Here is a 23,294-nt window from a genome sequence, read left to right as displayed (position 1 = left end):
CATCTCTAGATGCAACACAGGCTCACCCATACCTGGTGCGAATTAATTCCACTTTGAAGGAGGGGCGGATGAGATTCGAACCCATAACCTTTGTGTCACGCTGGCTTCGATACCATGTTAATAGATCATCTCAACCAAAAACTTAAACTTATGGTTGAGGCCCAGGAATATGTTTTATAATCTATCACATACTAGATATTCTTAATTACAATTTCATTACTAGGCAAATATAAGCAATGTGATGCTGAACCTAAGTAAGATATTTTATGCTAAGCAATGCTCACATAAAGCTTACATTGTAACTAAAGTCGTTGTTCTTTTATTATTCCAATTCGTGAATAAGAACAGTAAAAAAATAAAGTAGTATTTGCTAGACCTGTCGAGGGATAAGGCAAAAGTTGGTTTTTTTAATTAATTCTAGTATTTAATTAACGAGAGAATACTATGTTAAAAATTCATTATCTTCATTAATATGATCAACCAACACTAATAAATTATTATTTGATTAATTAAAGTTATTTAAACAAGAAATGAAAAATGATTTAACTAAGTGCTTAGGAAATCAATCATTTTCTTTTTAGCTAAACCTTCGTTTTGCGTGTATTCTATGGACTTCCTCCTTCATCATAGCCTCCAATAACTTTGAAAAAATCAATTATATCAGGGTTAAATGTGTTTGGGAAAAGAGGGGGAAAATAGTATGAGAGTAGTATATGAGAATAATATGATCTGAGGATAGAAGAAATTAGGATTTAAGAACTTCATGGTTAATTATCCGAGTTTTCTTGTCTATTTAGGTCTAACCGTGACCCCTATATATAGGCGTAGGGCTATGAAATTAGGGTTTAATCAACGTCGCGCTAGGGGACGTGCGAAAAAAAAAAGTTGCGCTCAGGTAGTCCACAACTCTATCTAGGAGTCACGCGCAACTATTGTGCATGCCCGATTTGCCATATTAATTTAAAAAATGAGGCAAATAAGATAGCGCTGGAAAGCTATGGAGTCTACTTTCCGAATTAATTGGAGTTAGTTCAAAAGCTTTTGTGAATTTTATGATACAATCGATTTAGTTAAAGGGTGTCGGTTTTGGCCCTATTTAGTATTGTTTTGATCATATCCTTTTCGTTATTAGTTAGAATTGGGCTTGTAATATAGCTGGAAATCTCTTTGAAAGGTTTATCCACTTTTATAGGCCTTGCTTGCACGGATTTTATGATGTTTGGTTAAGTTCTTGGCTCAGTTTTCAACAATGTAAGGTTCATTAGACCTAAACACTGAATTTGACGCATTTAGGTCCGTTTATTATAATCAAGATTAAGTATGTGCGAATATACTTTAGACCTAATCAACGAGAAGATTAAACTCTAAAAGGATTGATTGGTCTCAAAACTTACTTCATATGATATTTCGAAGTCCATCAATACTATAACTTTCATCTAGATTAAAGAACATGTTTCGTACGTATAATCATTGCACTTCATTTCAGGATAGGAATCCAAATGTAGGAGTCCACAAGTACAAAATCAAGTCTAGACAAGACTGGTCTACATTAACTTTTGAGCGAATTTGTAAATTGCCACCCCACTATGCATCCTTAGCAGACTTACATAACCTTAAAAAGTGTTGTAAGCCTTCCTCCCAAAAACTACAAAGGTCACAACACATACCAATATCCAAACCCCGTCTTCCCAAATTACCTTTTATTGCAATTCTGTTTCGTAAGACTTCCCACAACCCACATAAAAAACTTCCACTTCGAGAGAATGTTTCAAGACCATAAGACTTTGTCAATGTGAGTGGACCAATTTGTTTTGACCATAAAATGTTACACCAAATACAAATAGTACATCTCCCAATAACAGACGCATTCCGAATACAAAATAGTGGCAAAGTTTGGCCTGATTCTAGCCACTGAACAATGGTTTTTTTAATAAAATTTGATCCAATTCATAGCCTAAACCATCATCACATGAAATGTGCATTCGTTCTAACACTTTAGTCACCATCCAGTTCTAACGATGGACTTTCCATTTTCCACCTTCTAACCACAACCCATGACAAGCATATTTCCAGCCAGTGCGAGATTGAGAATTCCAAAGAGTAATCTGTGTTCTTCAACGACACGGCAATTCCTCCATGAATAGCAGACTTGAATTTTGTCGCACACATCTTAGAAATCAGAAGTTGTGGATTGTGACTAATCCTCGAAACATGTTTCATTAATAAAGTTGTACTGAAAGAAATCAAGCTATGTTCCCAAACCCTCAAACCCTTTTTCAAGCTATGTTTCCAAACCCTCAAACATGTAAAGAAACCGCCATTAACACATAATTAATCAATATAACACTTCGCGATTGTGACAAGAGAAATACTACATAATTGGACCTGTTTAGACCTATTTAGACCTGTTATGGACCTATTTATGGACCTATTTAGACTTATTAAATAAAAAAAAGTAGCTTTACCGATTTCAGGTCCAGACCTGAAAATTCTGGGTTTTACCCGGACCGGACCTAAAACCCGGAATCCTTGAATTTCAAGGACCGGGACCGGACCTGAATCAACAGGTCTGGATTAGGTCCTATCCCAATAGGTCCGGTTCAGGTCGGTTTTCAGGTCCAGGCCAATTTTTTGTACGACCCTAGCTACACTACTAAATAGGTCTATTATTAATTACAAAGAGACGTGTTCTATTGAACAAGTTTCTTTATCAAAGAGATCTGTGACCTAGAGACCGCCTCTTAGGTGGTCTCTTAGGCGTATTACAACATGTTGCTTCGCCCTTTTGTAGTAGTGATATTGCCGAATCCAATTTTATAAGCACTACTACCCCTCTAATGTTGTAATCCATCGATATAAATCAAATATCAAAGGTATTGTTTTTTGCGTCATAAATTTCTTTCCAGAAAGATCTAAATTACATTTTATTCTATGACTAATTTATTAACCGACAATAATTGGAGTGTTTACTTAGTGAGAGTGGCAACATGAAAACATGAATTTTTGGTGATAAATCAGTTGAAAGTTTGGATTTTGCTTTAATGATTCTAATTAATTGATATCAATCAATGGAGATATTCAATAAATATAATGTATAGAAACTGATATGAAAGCATTTAATAAAATGGTTTATTTTGACTAACAAAATCTGAACTGATCTACCATATAAATGAGTTTTGTGCATATTCGCAACTCTGATCTCTTGAGAACTATATAAATTCCCTCAAATGTACTCTTATTCATTCCAAGATCACTCATTTCTCTCTGATTATTTTGCTGCCTTAATTGTGAGATTGAAGTCAAGATGAATAGAGATCAATTGGGCCAACAACTAGTGGAGAAGAGACAATTTTTTATTAACGAGGTTCAGTTCTTAACTTTTTAATTTTTTCATTTGATTTATGAATTTCTATATTATGATTTTTTGTGTGATTTTGTTTGTGTATGTGCTTGCATAACAAAATTAAGTGGCTCCTTAAGATCTAGAATTGACAATAGCTATGATAAAATTTACTTATACATGCATGGACTATAAGGCCTATAATTAAAGTTTCAATAAGTTGCTTAAATTAATCTTTTGAGATAAATAATACCTATACATACAAAATTGAATTGATTAAAAAATATTAAAGATACTAATTCATTACATTTGAAAAAAAAAAATATGTGGTAGAGCTTGCAACAATTGGTGCATGTATATATAGAAACATACAATTGAAAAACCTTAAAGGCCATTGGAAATTTGAAGTGATTGTCTTAGGTACTCAACTAAAGAGATTTAGGTAATTAGTTAATCCCTTAAGGATAAACTATGATGTTGTCAAAAAAAGAGAAAGAAATAAAAAAATTAAAAAAAAAAAAAAAAGAATAAACTAATTTTTCACTCGTGGGATAAATAATTTTCTTAAGAAAAAATGGAATCTAAAAATCCAACCTTTAGCCGGTCTAACAATAAAAATCCAACTTTTTAGTAATCTAAAAAAATCCAACCTTTACCCCCCACCTTCTCCAACAGGTCCATTACCTGTTGTTGACCGTTTTTTGTAAGTTATGTGTCACGTGTCAGTCGTTAATTGGTCAATTATTTTTTTAATCATTAAAAAACAAAAACAAAAAAAAAACCACCAGCCACCTTCCCTAGCCCCCGCACCACTCCAGCCACCTCCCCCACTCCCCGGCGATCTCCCCCCACCCCTTGCCGCAACCTCCCCAACCACCAAAACCCCCCACGATCTAAACCCTAACCACCACACCAAACACCCTATTCGACCCTCCCAAATCAGCTCGATCCCTCCCCGAACCTCCCCACCGCCCGACCGACCACAAACCGACAACCCCTGACCCGTTTCCACCCCTCCCCACCCTAAACCCGACCCAAATTAGCCTTTTAGCCGAGTTTCGTGGTTGGGGTTTTGGGGTGGTCGGGGTGGTTTAGCCGAGTTTTGTGGTTGGAGAAAGAGGGTTAAGTGGTGGCAGAGGTGGTGGTGGTGTAGAGAGGTGGAGGAGGAGGAAGAGGGTTTGGGTTGGGTGGGGTAAGTGGTGGCAGAAGTGGTGGTGGTGTAGAGAGGAGAGAGAAAGAAGAGGAGTGAGAAGGAAATTAAAAATAAAAAATAAAAAAAAATAAAAAAAATAAAAAAAAAACTTTTTAACCGGTTTAACAAGTTAAAGGTCAAATGGACCTGTTGGAGAAGGTGGGGGGCAAAGGTTGGATTTTTTTGAGATTATTGAAAGGTTAGATTTTTATTGTCAGACCGACCAAAGGTTGGATTTTTAGATTCCATTTTTCCTTTTCTTAATTTGATTGATTTATTTTTAATTTAATTGTTAAGGATAGATGAAAGATAAAAATTTCGATACATTAATATATGATGAGTTTAAAGTTTTGATAAAAAAAAATGTTGAAGTGAAATTGGGAGATAAAGGTCAAAAGATCGGAAATAAAATGTCTAGAATGAAGGAAAAAGAAAAGAAAACGATGAGAAAAGGGAGAGAAAGCATCAACGAACACTGTTTTCTATTATATAATAGGAAAATTTGTAAATTACCACCCAAAAAGGGGTCCTGATATGAAATTACCACCCATTAAAACTTTTATTTTAAATAACCACCCATTAAATTTAAAACAATTTTCATATTTCCACCTTTTTATGTTTTCTGGTGGAATTTGCGATTATGGGCCCCACCTTATTAACTTTCCTTCTTTTTTTTCTTCTTTTCTTCGACCTAACATTCTGATTGTTACATTAAACTCTAAAAACTTCATCTCTCCTCAATTCCTTCACTTAATTCTTCCAAAATCATCAATTTTTTTCCCTCTTTCTTCCTTTAATTCTTTGTCAAATTCTCAACTACCTACTTAGGATTGAATCAAAACCCTAACTCTACTTTTTTATGCAAATTTAATGCTTTGGTTGTACTTACATGTATTGTTGATTGCGCCATCTCGAAGTGTTCAGAAGCGTATAGTTGAAGCTCTTGTCAATTGCTAATGTCAATGGCGACTCCTCCATTTCTGCAAAACATAATCCAAAAACAAAAAAAGAAAAAGAACAAGCTTATAACTTCATGCAACTATGAATCATTCAATTCTTTCAATCACAAAACACAGCACATAAGATACAATTATTCAACATAGTAAACAATCATTCAACAAATTTGGACAACATCAACTCCGATTAGCAGAATTCTAACAAAATCGCACAATTAATTGCAAACAGATAGCCTAATTGCAAAAAAACCCCAATTTAATTGACTCATGAACCCTAATTCCTAAATTTGCGAAAAAAGCCTAAATTATGAAGTAGTGGAATCATACCTTTGATGTAATTGAGTGTACGATCTTTAGTAGATAACTTCTTCTCACAGTAGCAGTTGAAATTTGAGGAATTTTGAATGAAAATTGGGGAAAAATTTGTGACTTGAAGTTGTACAATTTTTAAACAACAGAAATGGGGGAGAGAGAGAGTCAAAATAGTTAAATTAGTCGTTTATAGCCGTTATGTGGGGCTCTCAAACGGAATTTCCACCGGAAATTCAAAAAAAGGTGGTAATCTGAAAATTGTTCAAATTTAATGGGTGGTAATTTAAAATAAATTTTTTAATGGGTGGTAATATCAAAACAGGACCTCTTTTTGGGTGGTAATTTACAAATTTTCCTACATAATAATATAAATTCAAATATGTTGTGATAATGTGCTTTATTTAATCGGGGTTAAGCCTTCCTTAACGGTATCTCAACATTTCCCTATTATTTGTTAGCTAACAATACTGCTTTTATATTTCAACTTATTCATGATCTAACAAATTATATAATGAAAAATGAATTTGAAATGATCGGTATAATTAATGAATTTTAATTTATGGCTTTATAAATAAAAAAAAAATTAAACTCACTTTAATTTAATACAAGTCTGTGTGCTTTACCATAAGATATTGAGAATCAAATTCTAACATGCAGGGGATTGTGGATGAGTTCTTCTTCCAAGTGGAGTCGCTAGAAGATACTCAGCCTAATTTTGTCGAGAATATCATCATTGCATACATTCCTTCATCAGCTGCCTATATGAATGATTTGGAACTACTCTTGTAATTATAAACTTTTTCTTATTTATGCTGCTTTCTTGTCTTTCTTTTATTTTTTTGCAAATTAAATATTGCTTACTCATATTATTTCATATACTCCATCTCTTCATATGTGTTCATTCTTGTATTTTTAATTAGTTCAAATTACACTATATATAAATGATATAATGATAAATACTAAACAAAGGATATATTCAACAAATTTAATGTACAATTATTACCTTTTTTTTTTTTACAGAAACTCCAAACCATTGGATCTTGTAAATGTGGAACGATTGATTCTAAAATTGAAGGGAGGCAGTGCTACGTAAGTGACAACTTAGTAATTATATTTACAAACTTATGGATTTTTATTCCATGCCTTAAACTTTTATTCAACCCATTCCTAAATATTTGGTCCCATGACAATTTAAAATTGTTGAAACCCATTGTAAACCACTTATGAGTGTCCCACATTGAAGAAAGAGGAGAGTTGGTTCCACTTTATAAGGTAGATCCTACTATTGCCAATTGGTTTTAGTATGGAAGCTCCAAAGCCTTGTTTGTGAACCAAAATCTCCTCCTCCTTGTTCGGGTTGCCCAGGCCCATTTCATATTATTTTGAAATTTAACAAAAATGTTATAAATTCACAAATTAATCAGTCATTTTCTAAATCATTTAAAGATAAACTTATTACTCGTATAAATGAAGCCTAATCGAGTTTTAATGTAGTATTTCGAAACTTGAGAATTATGCTTCTACTGTTTGTAATCATTATAAGACAAATTATTTTCTCATATGCAGCATAGGAATGGCGAGGTTTAATGCGATTATTGGAGAGATGTTTGACATTTTCAGGGCAAGAAGATACGATAGGTTATAGTCTATAATTTAATCTTAATTATTTATAAATTTATCAAATCAAAACAATGAAGAATATTATAATTCTTTACCATACATTTTTTTTATCAGGTTATATGCTGCATTTATGAGGATTAAGGAAGGGCATGAGGCTCTAAAGATGCACCTTGAACCGTATGTTGAGGTTATTCTCAATATCCTTCACAAAATTTAACTTATTTGTACTATTATTGATTGACTATGCACATAATTTCTTACCAACTTATCTTTATAATTTATGCATGTGTGCTTAGCTTTTACGTTAGCTGAGAGAATGTCCTTCGAATGAGGCGTCAAACAACATGTAGATGTCGAAAGCGTTGACTGCAACGATGATATACGCGATTGGGGCTCGCATATATGAGAAGCATCTTAACAAAAGAAGTTGTAATTGAAAGAAAGTTTGCATTTGATGTGGTTTTATGGGCATTTTTTTAATTATATATTTTAGAACTATGCAATTTGTAAGTTTAATTTCATTGTTTTTTGTTAAGGGAATTGTTGAATGGTTTTAGATTTATGATACTTATTAGTTATAATGTCATTTGGTCCCATATAAGACAATTATATTTTGTCGTAAATGTCCGTGGTAGTCTTGAGTTCATGAAATCGGTGCAAGTTGTGAACGAGTAAATTGGTCGTTGTAAAGTAAATTGGATGGTTCCACCCACCTAATTGGACTCTCAAAGGGTATTAGGGACCATGGTAAACATCTCGACAATTTTTATTTCCGGGCGAAAAAATGGTCAAAAACTTCTAAAATTGAAGGCTATTATTCACGTTTTTTAGAAAGTTCGGAGGTTACGGGCCCGGTTGCGAAAAGTCTTGAGGCCCTAGGGGATACATATCAAGGTAATATAATGTCGTTTGGAACCATATATGACCATAATATGTTGACAGAAATGTTCGTGGTAGGCTTGAGTTCACGAAATCGGTGCAAGTTGTGAACGAGTAAATTGGCCGTTGTAAAGTAAATTGGCCGTTGTAAAGTAAATTGGATGGTTCCACCCACCTAATTGGACTCTCAGAGGGTATTAGGGACCATAGTAAACATCTCGGCAATTTTTATTTCCGGGCGAAAAAATGGTCAAAAACTTCTAAAATTGAAGGCTATTAGTCACATTTTTTAGGAATTTCGGAGGTTACAGGCCCGGTGGCGAAAAGTCTTGAGGCCCTAGGGGATACATCTCAGGGTAATATAATGCCGTTTGGAACCATATATGATCATAATATGTTGACAGACATGTTCGTGGTAGGCTTGAGTTCACGAAATCGGTGCAAGTTGTGAACAAGTAAATTGGCCGTTGTAAAGTAAATTGGATGGTTCCACCCACCTAATTGGACTCTCAGAGGGTATTAGGGATCATGGTAAACATCTCGACAATTTTTATTTCCGGGCGAAAAAATGGTCAAACACTTCCAAAATTGAAGGCTATTATTCACGTTTTTTAGGAATTTCGGAGGTTACGGGCCCGGTGGCGAAAAGGCTTGAGGCCCTAGGGGATACATCGCAGGGTAATATAATGCTGTTTGGAACCATATATGACCATAATATGTTGACAGAAATGTTCGTGGTAGGCTTGAGTTCACGAAATCGGTGCAAGTTGTGAACGGTTACATTGACTGTTTTAAGGCAAATTAAATGGTACCACCCACCTAATTGTACTCCCGGAGGGTATTAGAGACAATTTTAAACTTCTCGGCAATTTTTATTTTCAGGCGAAAAAAGGTAAAAAAAAAATTCCAAAATTGAAGGCTATAATCCACGCTTTTTGAGGAATTTCGGAGGTTATGGGACCTGGTGGAAAAACGTCTTGAGGCCTTAGGGGATATATATCAGGATCATATAATTCCATTTGGAACCATATTTGACCATTATATTTTGTCAAAAATGTTCGTGGTAGGCTTGAGTTCACAAAATAAGTGCAAGTTGTGAACGGTTAAATTGGCCGTTTTAAAGCAAATTGGATGGTTCCACCCACCTACATGTACTCCCAGAAGGTATTAGGGACCATGGTAAACTTCTCAGAAATTTTTATTTTCGGGCGAAAAGAGGTCAAAAAATTTCATAATTGAAAGCTATTATCCACGCTTTTTGCGGAAGTTCAGAGATAACGGGGCCCAGTGGTGAAAATTCTTGAGGCCCTAGGGGATACATCTTAGGATCATCATAATGCCTTTTGGAACCATATATGATCATTATATGTCGTCATAAATGTCCGTGGTAGGCTTGAGTTCACGAAATCAGTGCAAGTTGTGAACGGGTAAATTGGCTGTTTTAAAGAAAATTGGATGGTTCCACCCACCTAATTGGACTCCCGGAGGTTATTAGGAACCATGGTAAACATCTCGGCAATTTTTATTTTCGGGCGAAAAAAGGTCAAAAAATTCCCAAAATTGAAAGCTATTATTCACGTTTTTTAAGCAATTTCAGAGGTTATGGGGCCAGGTGGAAAAAGGTATTGAGGCTCTAGGGGATACATATCAGGTTCATATAATGTCGTTTGGAACCATATATGACCATTATATGTTGTCCTAAATGTTCGTGGAAGGCTAGCGTTCACGAAATTGGTGCAAGTTGTGAACGGGTATTGACTATTTTAAGGAAAATTAAATGGTACTAGCCACCTAATTGTACTCCTGGATGGTAAAAGGAACCATGGGAAACTTCTCGGCAATTTTTATTTCCGGGTGAAAAGGGTCAAAAAAATTTCCAAAATTGAAAGCTATTATCCACGCTTTTTGAGGAATTTCGGAGGTTACGAGACCCGGTGGCAAAATATTTTGAGGCCTTAGGTAGGGGATACATCTCAGGATCATATAATGTCATTTGGAACCATATATGACCATTATATTTTGTTATAAATGTCCGTGGTAGGCTTGAGTTCACGAAATCGGTGCAAGTTGTGAATGGCGAGTAAATTGGCCGTTTTAAAGAAAATTGGATGGTTCCACCCACCTAATTGGACTCCCGGAGGTTATTAGGGACCATGGTAAAAATATCGACAATTTTTATTTCCAGGCGAAAAATGGTCAAAAAATTCCAAAGTTGAAGGCTATTATTCACTTTTTTTTGGAATTTCGGAGGTTACGGGGCCCGATGGCGAAAAGTCTGGAGGCCCTTGGGGATAAATCTCAGGGTCATATAATTCCATTTGGAACCATATATGACCATTATATGTTGTCATAAATGTTCGTGGTAGGCTTGAGTTCACGAAATCGGTGCAAGTTGTGAACGGTTAAATTGGCTGTTTTAAAGCAAATTGGATGGTTCCACCCACCTACTTGTACTCCCATAAGGTATTAGGGACCATGGTAAACTTCTCAGAAATTTTTATTTTCAGGCGAAAAGAGGTCAAAATTTCATAATTGAAAGCTATTATCCACGCTTTTTGCGGAAGTTCAGAGATAACGAGGCCTAGTGGCGAAAATTCTTGAGGCCCTAGGGGATACATCTTAGGATCATATAATGCCTTTTGGAACCATATATGATCATTATATATCGTCATAAATGTCCGTGGTAGGCTTGAGTTCACGAAATCGTTGCAAGTTTTGAACGGGTAAATTGGTTGTTTTAAAGCAAATTGGATGGTTCCACCCACTTAATTGGACTCCCGGAGGTTATTAGGAACCATGGTAAACATCTCGGTAATTTTTACAATTCACGTTTTTTAAGGAATTTCGGAGGTTACGGGGCCAGGTGGCAAAATGTATTGAGGCTCTAGGGGATACATCTCAGGTTCATAAAATGTCGTTTGGAACCATATATGACCATTATATGTTGTCCTAAATGTTCGTGGAAGGCTAGCGTTCACGAAATTGGTGCAAGTTGTGAACGGGTATTAACTATTTTAAGGAAAATTAAATGGTACTAGCCACCTAATTGTACTCCTGGATGGTATAAGGAACCATGGGAAACTTCTCGGAAATTTTTATTTCCGGGTGAAAAAATGGTCAAAAAAAATTCCAAAATTGAAAGCTATTATCCACGCTTTTTGCAGAATTTCAGAGATTACGGGGCCCAGTGGCGAAAATTCTTGAGGTCCTAGGGGATATATCTTAGGATCATATAATGTCGTTTGGAAGCATATATGATCATTTTATGTCGTCATAAATGTCCATGGTAGGCTTGAGTTCACGAAATCGGTGCAAGTTGTGAACGGGTAAATTGACTGTTTTAAGGCAAATTGGATGGTTTCACCCACTAAATGGAATCTTTGCCCGGAGTGTATCAGGGAAAATGGTATACATCTCGGCAATTTTTATTTTGGGAGCGAAAAAGGTCTAAAAATTTCAATATTGAAGACTATTATCCACGCTTTTGAGAAATTTCGGAGATTCCGGGGCCCAGTGGCGAAAAGTCTTGAGGCCCTAGGGGATACATCTCATTGTCATGAAAAATAGGTTAATCAGATTATGATTCAAGCAATAGTTGATGAATATTTAGTCAAAATCTTAATGTTTTTCAAACGTTTAATTATAAAAGAGATTAATTAGGGCGCCTTGATAATGTGATTGTACCTTGTGCAGGGCCGTAGCAAGGGGAGGGCAGCTGGGGCGGCTGCCCTGGTCCCCTTGTTAAAATGTCCAGCTTTAATACAATACAAGGCCCCAGAAAAATATACTTCCTACTAAATAATACTATGTATATATATTTTTTAAGAAAAAAGAAATAAAAAAAACAAGAAGTGTGTATTGTACAACACTACAATAGTGCCGTAGAATTCCAAAATATCAAATGACATTTTTGGTCAACGTATTTCTTCCCTAATTGTATCCCCGTTTTTGGTAATTTTATTTTTTAAAATGTATCTCATTACAATTTTCAGTTAGTTAAATTCCTTCTCTTTCTCGATTCAATTGAAGATAAAAACTAAAATAAACGGTCTTTTTACTCTTCAATTTTCAACGGGAATTTATCTAATTATATGTAATTCTCTTTGCATACCCTACTTCTTTTTTTTTTTGAATGGTGCATACATGACTTTATTCATCAAGTTCTCTTATTTGTATTAAATTATATTTTTCTTAAACTGTATAACTACTTTCAGTCAAATATTACAAAATTTGGGGAAAAAAAATCTAATTGATTGGTTGGATACTTGGTTTGAATGGTTCGGCTGGTGTAATTATTTCAACGAGAGTTATGGAAATGTAATTTCAATGTTTTATGAAATTTGATGTTTTTAAATTATATATTAATCATAATAAAATATGTATTTTCATTTTGCATACCCAATTTTCTTAAAATTTTATATAGTATTGTCAATTAGGGCCCCAGTTTATGTTTTTGCCCCAGGCCACCGAAATCTCAGGAACGGCCCTGACCTTGTGCGTCTCAACTAATTGGTTACACAAAATATATATAGAAAAAAGACCCTCATTAGGCTACATTTTAGTAGAGGACGACCTCTTTTAAGTTCTAATTCAGTATAAAACCAAGTCTATAAAACACATATCGTGGTTTTACACTTTTACTTGTTTTTCTAATAGCTTTAGACGACCCATCAAAACTCAAGAATACATTAAGAAATTTAGTATATTACAAATATATACTACTGACAATGAAGCATTATATAAAAATCAAACATTAGAATATAACAAAGTATCAAATTCTGATGATTTTGTTTCGAAGGTTACGTTGTAAATACAATTTCTTTGAAAATGTTGCAATAAACAAAGTCACTTATACGAAAGGTTCTAAATCACAAATCTTCCTTATTCTACGTCCCAACTACTACTATAAGTTTTTTGAATAGTACTACTACTATAAGTTAAGAATTCATCCACAAGCACAAAGTTAATGAAAATGACTTTACTACCGCTAATAGAATAATGGATACGTAAATTCTAATCTGTAATTTATGTTGGTTGTAGTGCTTCAAAATAGTGTTAGTCAACGTATTTCCTATTTTTAAGTGTTATGGTTATTGGTCTGACTTAGTCTATTGTTTGTTGAGATAATTTGGTAGGTAGTGCACTAGTGGACTAGTGGGTCATGTGCTACATGCATCATGTCAGTAATGCTTCCATTATTCTAGTTGTTAGTTATTTTTGCTAGTCTATATAAGCCGTGTAATCTTTGGTATTAAGAAAATCAAGTTATTAATCTTTCTCCCTTTATAAATTCAACAATTTATGAATAAAACTTGCAAAACAACACAAAGAATGTTTTTTGATCAAACTACCAATTACATTTCCAATTTCATACAAATGAAACAGTATAAAAGTACACCTTAATTAATTTCAACTATCCAACCCTTCTTGTCTTCAATCTGGCCATTTTGAATGCCAACATATATTGACAACAGTTTCTTAAACGTCGAATCGGTGTCTGATGCCAAGTATTCTACCCTGCAAACAAAAAAAATGCATAAAATGTGTGAAAATTCTACGATGTCATTCTTTATAAATGACACCACAATTTGCTAATGTGGTGAAATCTTATTGGCCTGTAATTAATATTTTTATTTTTATTTTAAATTATTTTTTATATCCATAATGTATTAAAATTTTATTTTTGTATGTATTCCTTTTAATAAATGTTTTTTTTTAAGAAATACATAATTATAAATTATGAAAGTCTATTTTTATAATATTAATTAATTTTGAATTTATAGTTATAATTAAAAATAAAAAATCAAAATTGTTTATAATTAATCATATTGTTCATCATTGTTCATCAATGTCCATCAATCATGTCAAAAATTAGCTCCCCATTTCCACAATCAATATTAGTTGTTGATAAATTTGTAAACCCGAACTAAAATCAGGATAAAAATTCGAAAATAAATTGTGTTTTTGCCTTTTTTTTTTTTTTTTTTTTTTTTTGCAATTTTTGATTATAGGTTTTTGTTCATAAAAAAAAAATATCAACAACAATCTCATTTATAATTATTTGCAAAGGACGAATTCCGCTTTGAATGGTTTGAAAATATGATTTATGTGAACTCAAATTGTGCAATTTTACCAAAAAATAAGGAATATAAAGTGTGTAGAAGATGGAGTGGTCGCATTTTTTTGTTCGCAACCCCTATTTGATCCGGTAATTAAGTTTTCTTGAACTTGTTTGTGAGTTAGGTAATGACCTAAATAAATACAGTCAATCACCTACCTTTAACCACAAACAGATTTAAAAAATCACATATCTCAATTCTGGATCAGACAAGTTTGTGAAAAAAAAAATCGAACTCTAAATTGCATAATACACCCTCGTTATCCATTGATTTTCATAAAAATTGAAAAAATCGTGCTTTAAATTATCGTAATACACGCTTCTAAGGTTATTTTCATCTTCAAAACTATCAAAGAACTTGATTTTTACATAAATCAAAATTATCAATCGAACCGTAAAACGAAATTTGTATATGGATTATGGAAGCAGATTCGAAACCCAATAAATCCGATGTTTGGACAGAATTTTTTGGTCGGAATTTTGGTTTGAGTTGCAAATAGATTATACAAGATTTTGGGGGTGATTAATTTAGATCATGAATAAAGAACAATGATGATTTTTTTATTTTCTAAATTTTAATTATAATTTAATTTTTCAAAAATGATTTTAGAAAGATAAAAATAGATTTTCAAACTTACAATTATTTTATTCTTTCGCGTTATATTTTCATATTTTATCAGTTCATATGCGGAGTAAAAAAAAAATATTAATTTTTTTTAAAAAAAAAAAACTCAAAATTTATATATACCTCTTGCCTTGGTAAGTAATGGTACCCACAGGAACAACCACGACAGCAGTTCCGGTGCAGAAAGCTTCATCTGCTTCAAGCAACTCCTCCACTGCGATCTGTTGCTCCTCAACCTAAACAAGAATCAGTAATGAAAATCTGAGATAGAGTGCTATACAAGTATATTGCTAAATTGTTCAACTTGGCGGGTATATGTTTTTTTAGACTGTAATGAGTCTAATGACTAACCTTAAAACCTTGTTCTCGACCAATTTCGATCATGCTTTTTCTCGTCACTCCTGGGAGAATTGTACGTTTTATTGGTGGAGTTGAGATTATGTTATCCTATAAATATGCATAGTATATGTGTTAGAGGACCAATACATGAGAGATTGTTGGGCTTGAAGTGTGGATACAGCATGGGCCCTCTGCATAACTAGCGTGCATTGAAATATTCCACTTAAAAATAGGAGAGGATATGATTTGAATCTGTTACCTTAGTATCATATTAACTCCGATATCATGTTAGAGGACCAGCTCAAATTAAAACTTAATCTAATGCTTGAAACTCGAGAATATGTTTTATACTCTATCAATATGCATTCTAATGAAGCATCTAAATTAGTCCTAGTGATTTCTATGAGTGGTGCAAAATAATTTTGAAGTACATTTTTTTTCATCTAAGAGATATTACCTTTACCATAAATATATTACAAGCAGAGACTTCCTCTACATATTTCCCGCTTACTGAATCAAGATACAAGACATCCGAATATCCATTGTTTTTCGCTTTTGCCAATGGTTTCATGCCCTGAAAAATTATATGTAGAGCAAGAAATAATTAGTAGGTAAATTAGTATAGATTATTTCAGATCGATTTCATAAGGAAAAATAAACAAAATAAAGCTTACTGGCGCATAGTTGGTAATCGATTTCATACCACCAACACCACCACGAGAAGCACGATCAAATTGATCCTCAACATACAAATTCAAGGTCGCACTCTCTTCCTAATTAAATACGAAGAAAATAAGGTACAATTATTTAGCACACCATCAAATTAATCTTAATTAAATCATATACTCCATCTATATAATTTCTAATTAACCGAAGAGAAAATGTAACAATTAGAATAATTATGAAGAAAAGTTATCTTAGAAATAAACCTTAAAATAGTTGTTACGAACAGGAGAAGCATAGACGAGGAATGTGTACTCCGGAGCTGGAGCAACACTCAGTGTTGCTCCAGTTCCTAGGAGCAAAGGTCTAATGTATAGCGAACCTTTCCCTGGTGGAGGAATCTGTGACATTATATGTAGTATAGTAGGGTTTGTATCAAATAATATATCACTATACAAAGTTCAAAAATTTAATACATATAATTAAATTATGTAAAATTTGTTTCTCACGACATTTTCGTAAATAAACCAATCAACAACTTTATTCAATTGTGAAGCCCACAATAATGAAAAGGCTATTGATTAATTTATTCACAAAAATAGCCTCATCGTAAGAAATAAATTTCGTTTCTCAATATGAGAAACTGAGAATTTCCCTATAATAATTTGACACCATAAAAAGGTTGGAAAATTATGCCACATACCCAACGTTTATTAGCAAGAGCTGTTTGTTTAATTGCATCAATAAATTGATCAACCGAAGGAGAAGGCATACACATTCTTTCGGCGCCTTTTTTCATGCGTAACGCATTTTCATCTGGTCGGAATAAAACAATCTTCCCATCTTCTCTCCTTAGTGCCTTCATTCCTTCAAATATACCCTTTGCAACCCAAAAAAAAAAACAACCTATTGTCAACCTGGTATGATTGTGTAATTTAAATTCAGTTACTAACATGACAACTAAATCTAGACAAGGTATAGTTTTTTTTTTTTTTTTTTTTTTTTTTTTTTTTTTTTTTTACGAGTAGACGAAGGTATAGTAGTTCAATACTTGATAACATGAAAATTATATTAGTAAACATAAGCTTAATTACCTGGCCATAATTCAAGACACAAGCAGCAGGACTCAACTCAATGTTTCCATATGGAATTAATTGACCCTCCGTAAATTCTTCATCTTTGAAACATTTCATCTTGTACATGTAATCTGTGCTTGTTAGCCCAAATCCTAATGTGTCCCAATCAATGTCTGCGTACCCATTTTCATCGCCACTGAGCAAATTAAATTAAATTTCGTTACTTCGTTAGGTCGTACGATGAAGTACGTACAAATAAATCATACTAGTAACGTTTATAGCGTAATAGGAAGAGACAATCCGCATACAAGTTAATTAAGGTAGGTTTATCCACATGTACACAAACCTTAATGTATTTACATGAACAATCAAGTTAGTCTATTTACCTATCTAGAATATAAGTTTATTTAGGAATTGAAATAACTCTACTACGTTCGTTACTGTATTAAAATCTTGTGTAAAGATGTTCATTACTATTTCTTTTAATGTAGGTCAATTGGTTTAAAAGGTAGTTTAATTTCAGTTCATTCATATGATGTTTCAAATTTACTAGAAATTCTTCCTATTGTATGAACTTGGATTTGAATTAAGAAGACAAACATAAAAGAAATTGATTAGTTAAAAACCATTTAGTAACTAAAAGAATAATACAAATATAAATGCACCAAAATATTACGAAGAAGCAAAATAAATATTAATCCATGACTAATTATGTTAAAAAATCACCAACTTAACATAAAATTACCTTAACCCCGAAGAAATCAAAGATGATACCGAGGCCATGGATGAATCTAAAGGTTAAATCAAGCTATATGACCGAAGAAAGACAAAAGGATTATGAAATTTATACTACATGAATGTCCTTTTCGGCGTAGGTGTTGCTAAACATTAGTCGCATTTTTTTAATCATGATTATCTTAATTGTATCTAGATGCATGAATAGAGCAGGTATAAAAGTGGACAACTTATTCAGGCAACCAATATAATAAGCCTTATATATAGATAATCTTACATGTACTTAATCAAATAGATTAATATAAAGTTGAGTCAAAAGAATACAACTTGAAATCAAAGTCCATTGCTTGTGATAAATGTAGTAATTAAGGTCTAGTCTTGATGCATTTGTTTTTAGTTTTGTTTGGAGAAAATAAGGACTGTTTGGAGTAGTTGGTGCATCCGGGTGCATAGTGCTCATGATGGTACATACTTTATTATTTCTCTATTTTTTCTATTTGCATACTTTCATTTCACGTTTTATTATAAAATGATAGTGCTCATGATGGTACATACACTTTATTATTTCTCTTTTTTTTTCCTTTTTTTATTTATTTGCAACACTTTCATTTCACGCTTGTCAAATGCATTAGTATTTATTTCAAGTATTCACTAGAAGGGTAGGTTGTGACTTGTGAAGTAGACATGTGATGGTTGTTGACCGGAAAAGGTTAAAGGATAAAGATGCACTTTCTTAGAAAAACTCAATAACACCCAATGGAGTAAATAGCTGTCTATTAGGGCATGTACCAACTCTTGGGGTTAATCGGTTAAATTTATAAAATCTTCTAGTGCATTATATTGAATGCTTAACTAATGTCTGCAATATTCTTTGGAAACTATGAATTATACTTGCAAAACACAATTAATACTTTGATCAAATAAACTACAAATAACATTTTCAATTTCATATTAATGAAACAAGCAATAATATGAAAATATATATACCCTAGTTAATTAATTTCGACTATCCAACCCTTCTTGTCTTCAATCTGACCATTTTGAATACCAACATATATTGACGAGAGTTTCTTATACATTGAACTGGTGTTTGTTGTTCCGTATTCTACCCTGCATTGTTTCCATGTCAAAAAATTGCATTAGGTACCTTGTTAAATACAAAAAAAAAAAAACTTTCTTTAAATCGTCGTGTTCATACTTATATTATTTTGACCATTAGTATAAGGCCTATAATATTAAAACATTATAGTAGTTATATTTCAAACAATTAATATAAAATTTTCATAAAAAATCGAAGTCGCTGTGTACAAACCTTTTGCCTTGGTATGTTATGCTACCCACGGGTACAACCACAACAGCAGTTCCGGTGCAGAAAGCTTCATCTGCTTCGAGCAATTCATCCACCGCAATCTGCCGCTCCTCAACCTAAACAAGTGGTACTCATTTGAGACAAGTTGCTATATATAGTCGAGTAGCTTAGTCATTCATATCATATTGCTAAATACGTACTCCGGTACTCGTATTGGTTTTTCAACCTGGCGGTGTATAACCTTGATTACATTTTGGAGTGAATTGAATGATTTGACTAACCTTAAAACCTTGTTCTCGAGCAATTTCGATCATGCTTTTTCTAGTCACTCCTGGGAGAATTGTGCCTTTTGTTGGTGGAGTAGAGATTATTTTGTCCTGTAACATGTACATAGTATATGCCTTCAAATTAAATGAACCATGCATCTTAGTCTTAGTGATTTCTATTGACTCATGCAGTCATGCTTAATAAATTGAGAGTACATTTTTTCATTAATATATATACTTCATCTGTCCCTATTTTATTACCCTATTTGAATTTTTATGATTTTCAAGACGCGTCTTAAAACGTATATATATATATTCATTTTCATACATGTAAAAATTATAAAAAATTGATATTAATAAAATATGCAATAAGTCGAATCTACAAGATCACTCATGACTATATTGTCTCTTGTAAATTAACGTTAATTTGTAAAAATTTACAAATTTGTCCCAAAAAATAACAATGGGACAAAAATAAAGGGACGGAGGGAGTAGGATCCAAGAAATATGTATTACCTTAACCATAAATATATTACAAGCAGAGACCTCCTCTATATATTTCCCAGTCGAGGAATCAAGATACAAGACATCCGAATAACCATTGTTTTTCGCTTTTGCCAATGGTTTCATAGCCTAAAATATATAAGAGCAAGTGATCATAAGTTGGTAATAGATGTAGATCGATTTCACAAAATCAATGATACCCGTTGAAATTAAAGAGAGAAAAACATTTGCTTACTGGCGCATAGTTGGTAATTGATTTCACCCCACCAGCACCACCACGAGAAGCACGATCAAACTGATCCTCAACATACAAATTCAATGCAGCACTCTCTTCCTAACACAAGATAAATTCCGATTACAACTTAAAACGCTACTCCATCTCTATTTTAATAAGTGTTATAGTTTGACTTTTTCCACCATTCACATAATGGTTTTGACTTGATTAATTCACTAATATATAAAAAACAAATGATGTATAATATATTGTTGGATTCGTTATAATGTATACTTTTTTAATATTAATTCAATATTAAAATCATATACTCCATCTATTTCTAAATAAGTACTGCATATGTAATATTATATTATAGAACAGAGAGAGTAAACCTTAAAATAGTTACGAACTGGAGAAGCATAGATAAGGAATGTGTACTCGGGAGCCGGAGCCACACCTAGGATTGCCCCAATTCCTAGGAGCAAAGGTCTAATGTATAATGAACCTTTCCCTGGTGGAGGAATCTGTTACAACATATTGTATGAGATCAAAAATTTTATCAAATAATATCACAATAATACAAATTAAAGGGGATGATTAACTTGTAGTTACATTAATAAATCACATACCCAATGTTTATTAGCAAGAGCAGTTTGTTTAACTGCATCAATAAATTGATCAACTGAAGGCGAAGGCATACATATTCTTTCGGCACCTATTCTCATACGTAACGCATTTTCATCAGGTCGGAATAAAACAACCTTCCCATCTTCTCTCCTCATTGCCTTCAATCCTTCAAATAAACCCTTTACAAGCACAAAATTACTATAGTCAGCTTAAGACTAATTGTCGCGTAAATAGTGTAATTTAAATTCAGCCACGTGACAGCTAAATCTAGACCAAGGTAGGACTTGATAGCATACTTTGTCACATTCATGTTGATCTGAGACATAGTCCTTTGTAAAAGTTTCTCATCTTAATAATTATAATTAATGTTACTACATTCGTTAACTTTTAGTTGAACATTGTGTTATTATTTGTGAGATATAAAATATTTCAAAGTTGCCACTAAAAATTAACGGAGGTAGTATTTTTATATACAAAGCAGCTTACAAAATTAATCATTAGTGCCTGCATGAGTTAACGAAATAAAATTAAAGAAATTTACTAAACATAAGCTTAATTAATTACCTGGCCATAATTCAAAACACAAGCAGCAGGACTCAGCTCGATGTTTCCATATGGAATTAGTTTACCTTCCGTAAATTCCTCATCTTTGAAACATTTCATCTTGTACATGTAATCTGTACTTGTTAGCCCAAATCCTAATGTGTCCCAATCAATGTCCGCGTAGCTGTTCTCATCGCTACCAAAAAATAAATTAAATGTCGTCGTTAATCATACGTAGCATTTTTTTTTTTAGAGCCACAAGAACGGATGATGAGAATCGATATCATAATCTCTTGGAACCGGGATGAAAGCTCTAACCATTTAAGTTATCCTTCACTCTCAGCATAGTAATGGTTTAAAAGTTACGATTATTTAAAGGAGGTTATATCCGTCCACACACAAACTGTAACGTGAGCATCATTCTCTAATCGTATTTACGTTATTACATAAGCTATCTAATTAATCTATTGAATAATCTAGAATAAAGTTGATTTAGAAATTGATCTAATCTATACTATATATTAAAAGGCGTTCTTTTATTTTATTCCAAGTGAGACAATTGACTTCAAGATTATCGTTTCAATTCACTGTTGTAGTGGTACAGATTTGGATTAAAGAAGTTAAACATAAAAAAAATGATTAGTTAATCAATAACATATATATATATTAGTGACTAAAAAGTAAGTAAAAGAATAGGAATATGCAAATGCACCATATTAATTACCGCAATGAAGCAAATATAAGTCCATGACTAAAGAGATTTTATGAAGCTTTACAAAAATAAAACATATTTAGGCGAAATTGCGACATTTACCTTAATCCAGAAGAAACTGAAGACGATATTGCCGCCGGCGCCATGGATGAAATGTAAGATTTATACGTGCTATATCAATTTCAGATAGAGATTGAAGAGATGGTGTGAATATAACAAGTTTTGTAGTGGTATTGTGGTGCTAATGTTTGGTATCTCGATCTGTATATATAATTTTGTTACAATGATGTAGGACTATTACAAATTTAATAATAAAGACTTTATTATAGGGTCAATTTTAATGTATAAATCTAAGACTACGAATTATGGAATTATGTAGGCAAATTCCTTATAGATTTCTTTAATTGGGAGAAACTTCTGAGATGGAACCAATATTAATTTTATTTATTTGATGGGAATATAATACAACTTACTATAAGCTAACTTGCATGACTCGTAGAGTCATAGTAAAATATTTATTTGGAATATTTAACGCATGTGGACTAGCTCCAAAGCCACAAATAGTACATATTTTTATTCGTTTTTAAATGTTTCAATTTGACTTTTAAATTAATACTTTATTTGGGAATTATACTTAATACTTGATTAAATTATGTGCATATGGCAATTTATTAGAATTGTTTCAAATACATATTCTAAATATCAACTCTTTAATATTGATGATTAATTGATTATTATAGACATTATCGACTTACATTTCACATTGGCACATTGCATACATGCTCAGTCAAAATGGGCTACGTACGTAAACAGGATCGAAGGAAGTAGACAAGATTTGATTTTAAGTCTTGTATATTAGGCATATGTTGAGTTCATGTGGAGTTTTTTTTTTCAATTGAGAATTTTTCCTGTAATTTAAGTAAAAGTAAGTTAAGCACCAACGAAAAAATTGTTCAAAACACCTTGCTACTTGCAAGGAGATTCGCCTAATTACCAGAGTTGTTGCTAAAAAAAAACTAATCAAATGCAAAGTAACTAATTATTAATTATATATTCTACCTAATTACTCGTTTATACCAAGTAGCACCGACTTTTATTATATTTTTCCTTAAAAATACAAATAAAAAAATAATAATTAACCTTTTAATTCCACTGAGTAACTTAAGTCTCACCGGCCACCGAATTTCCTTGTGAAATTCTCAGCGCACCACAAGTATGCAAGTTTCAATTTATTTAAAATTTAAAAAGAGATCATTCAACTAAA

General features: G+C 32.8%; 3 protein-coding genes across 3 annotated transcripts; 1 reads left to right on the top strand and 2 right to left on the bottom strand.

The window, feature by feature from the left end:
* Positions 1–6,451: 6,451 nt before the first annotated feature.
* LOC110691073 (histidine-containing phosphotransfer protein 1-like) lies at positions 6,452–7,637 on the top strand. Its single transcript, XM_021868009.1, has 4 exons — positions 6,452–6,585; positions 6,821–6,889; positions 7,367–7,438; positions 7,535–7,637. Exons 1-4 carry the CDS (start codon positions 6,452–6,454, stop codon positions 7,635–7,637), a joined length of 378 nt encoding a protein of 125 aa, XP_021723701.1.
* Positions 7,638–13,528: 5,891 nt separating this feature from the next.
* LOC110690904 (branched-chain-amino-acid aminotransferase 2, chloroplastic-like) lies at positions 13,529–18,061 on the bottom strand. Its single transcript, XM_021867809.1, has 9 exons — positions 17,866–18,061; positions 17,139–17,316; positions 16,748–16,924; positions 16,311–16,445; positions 16,056–16,154; positions 15,839–15,955; positions 15,394–15,489; positions 15,166–15,278; positions 13,529–13,816 (listed from the first exon to the last, which is right to left on the bottom strand). Exons 1-9 carry the CDS (start codon positions 17,901–17,903, stop codon positions 13,699–13,701), a joined length of 1,071 nt encoding a protein of 356 aa, XP_021723501.1. The 5' UTR covers positions 17,904–18,061; the 3' UTR covers positions 13,529–13,698.
* A 191-nt stretch (positions 18,062–18,252) lies between these two features.
* On the bottom strand, positions 18,253–22,270 carry LOC110691105 (branched-chain-amino-acid aminotransferase 2, chloroplastic-like). Its single transcript, XM_021868039.1, has 9 exons — positions 22,133–22,270; positions 21,340–21,514; positions 20,778–20,954; positions 20,541–20,672; positions 20,170–20,268; positions 19,947–20,063; positions 19,446–19,541; positions 19,168–19,280; positions 18,253–18,965 (listed from the first exon to the last, which is right to left on the bottom strand). The coding sequence occupies exons 1-9, from the start codon at positions 22,174–22,176 to the stop codon at positions 18,848–18,850; spliced, it is 1,071 nt and encodes a 356-aa protein (XP_021723731.1). The 5' UTR covers positions 22,177–22,270; the 3' UTR covers positions 18,253–18,847.
* Between the last annotated feature and the right edge of the window lie 1,024 nt (positions 22,271–23,294).

The sequence above is a fragment of the Chenopodium quinoa genome, unplaced genomic scaffold, assembly GCF_001683475.1.
Source record: "Chenopodium quinoa cultivar QQ74 unplaced genomic scaffold, ASM168347v1, whole genome shotgun sequence".
In the NCBI taxonomy this organism is placed as follows: Eukaryota; Viridiplantae; Streptophyta; class Magnoliopsida; order Caryophyllales; family Amaranthaceae; genus Chenopodium; species Chenopodium quinoa.
The sequence above is the reverse complement of the archived record's forward strand: the minus strand, read 5'-3'. Positions and strand labels throughout refer to the sequence as shown.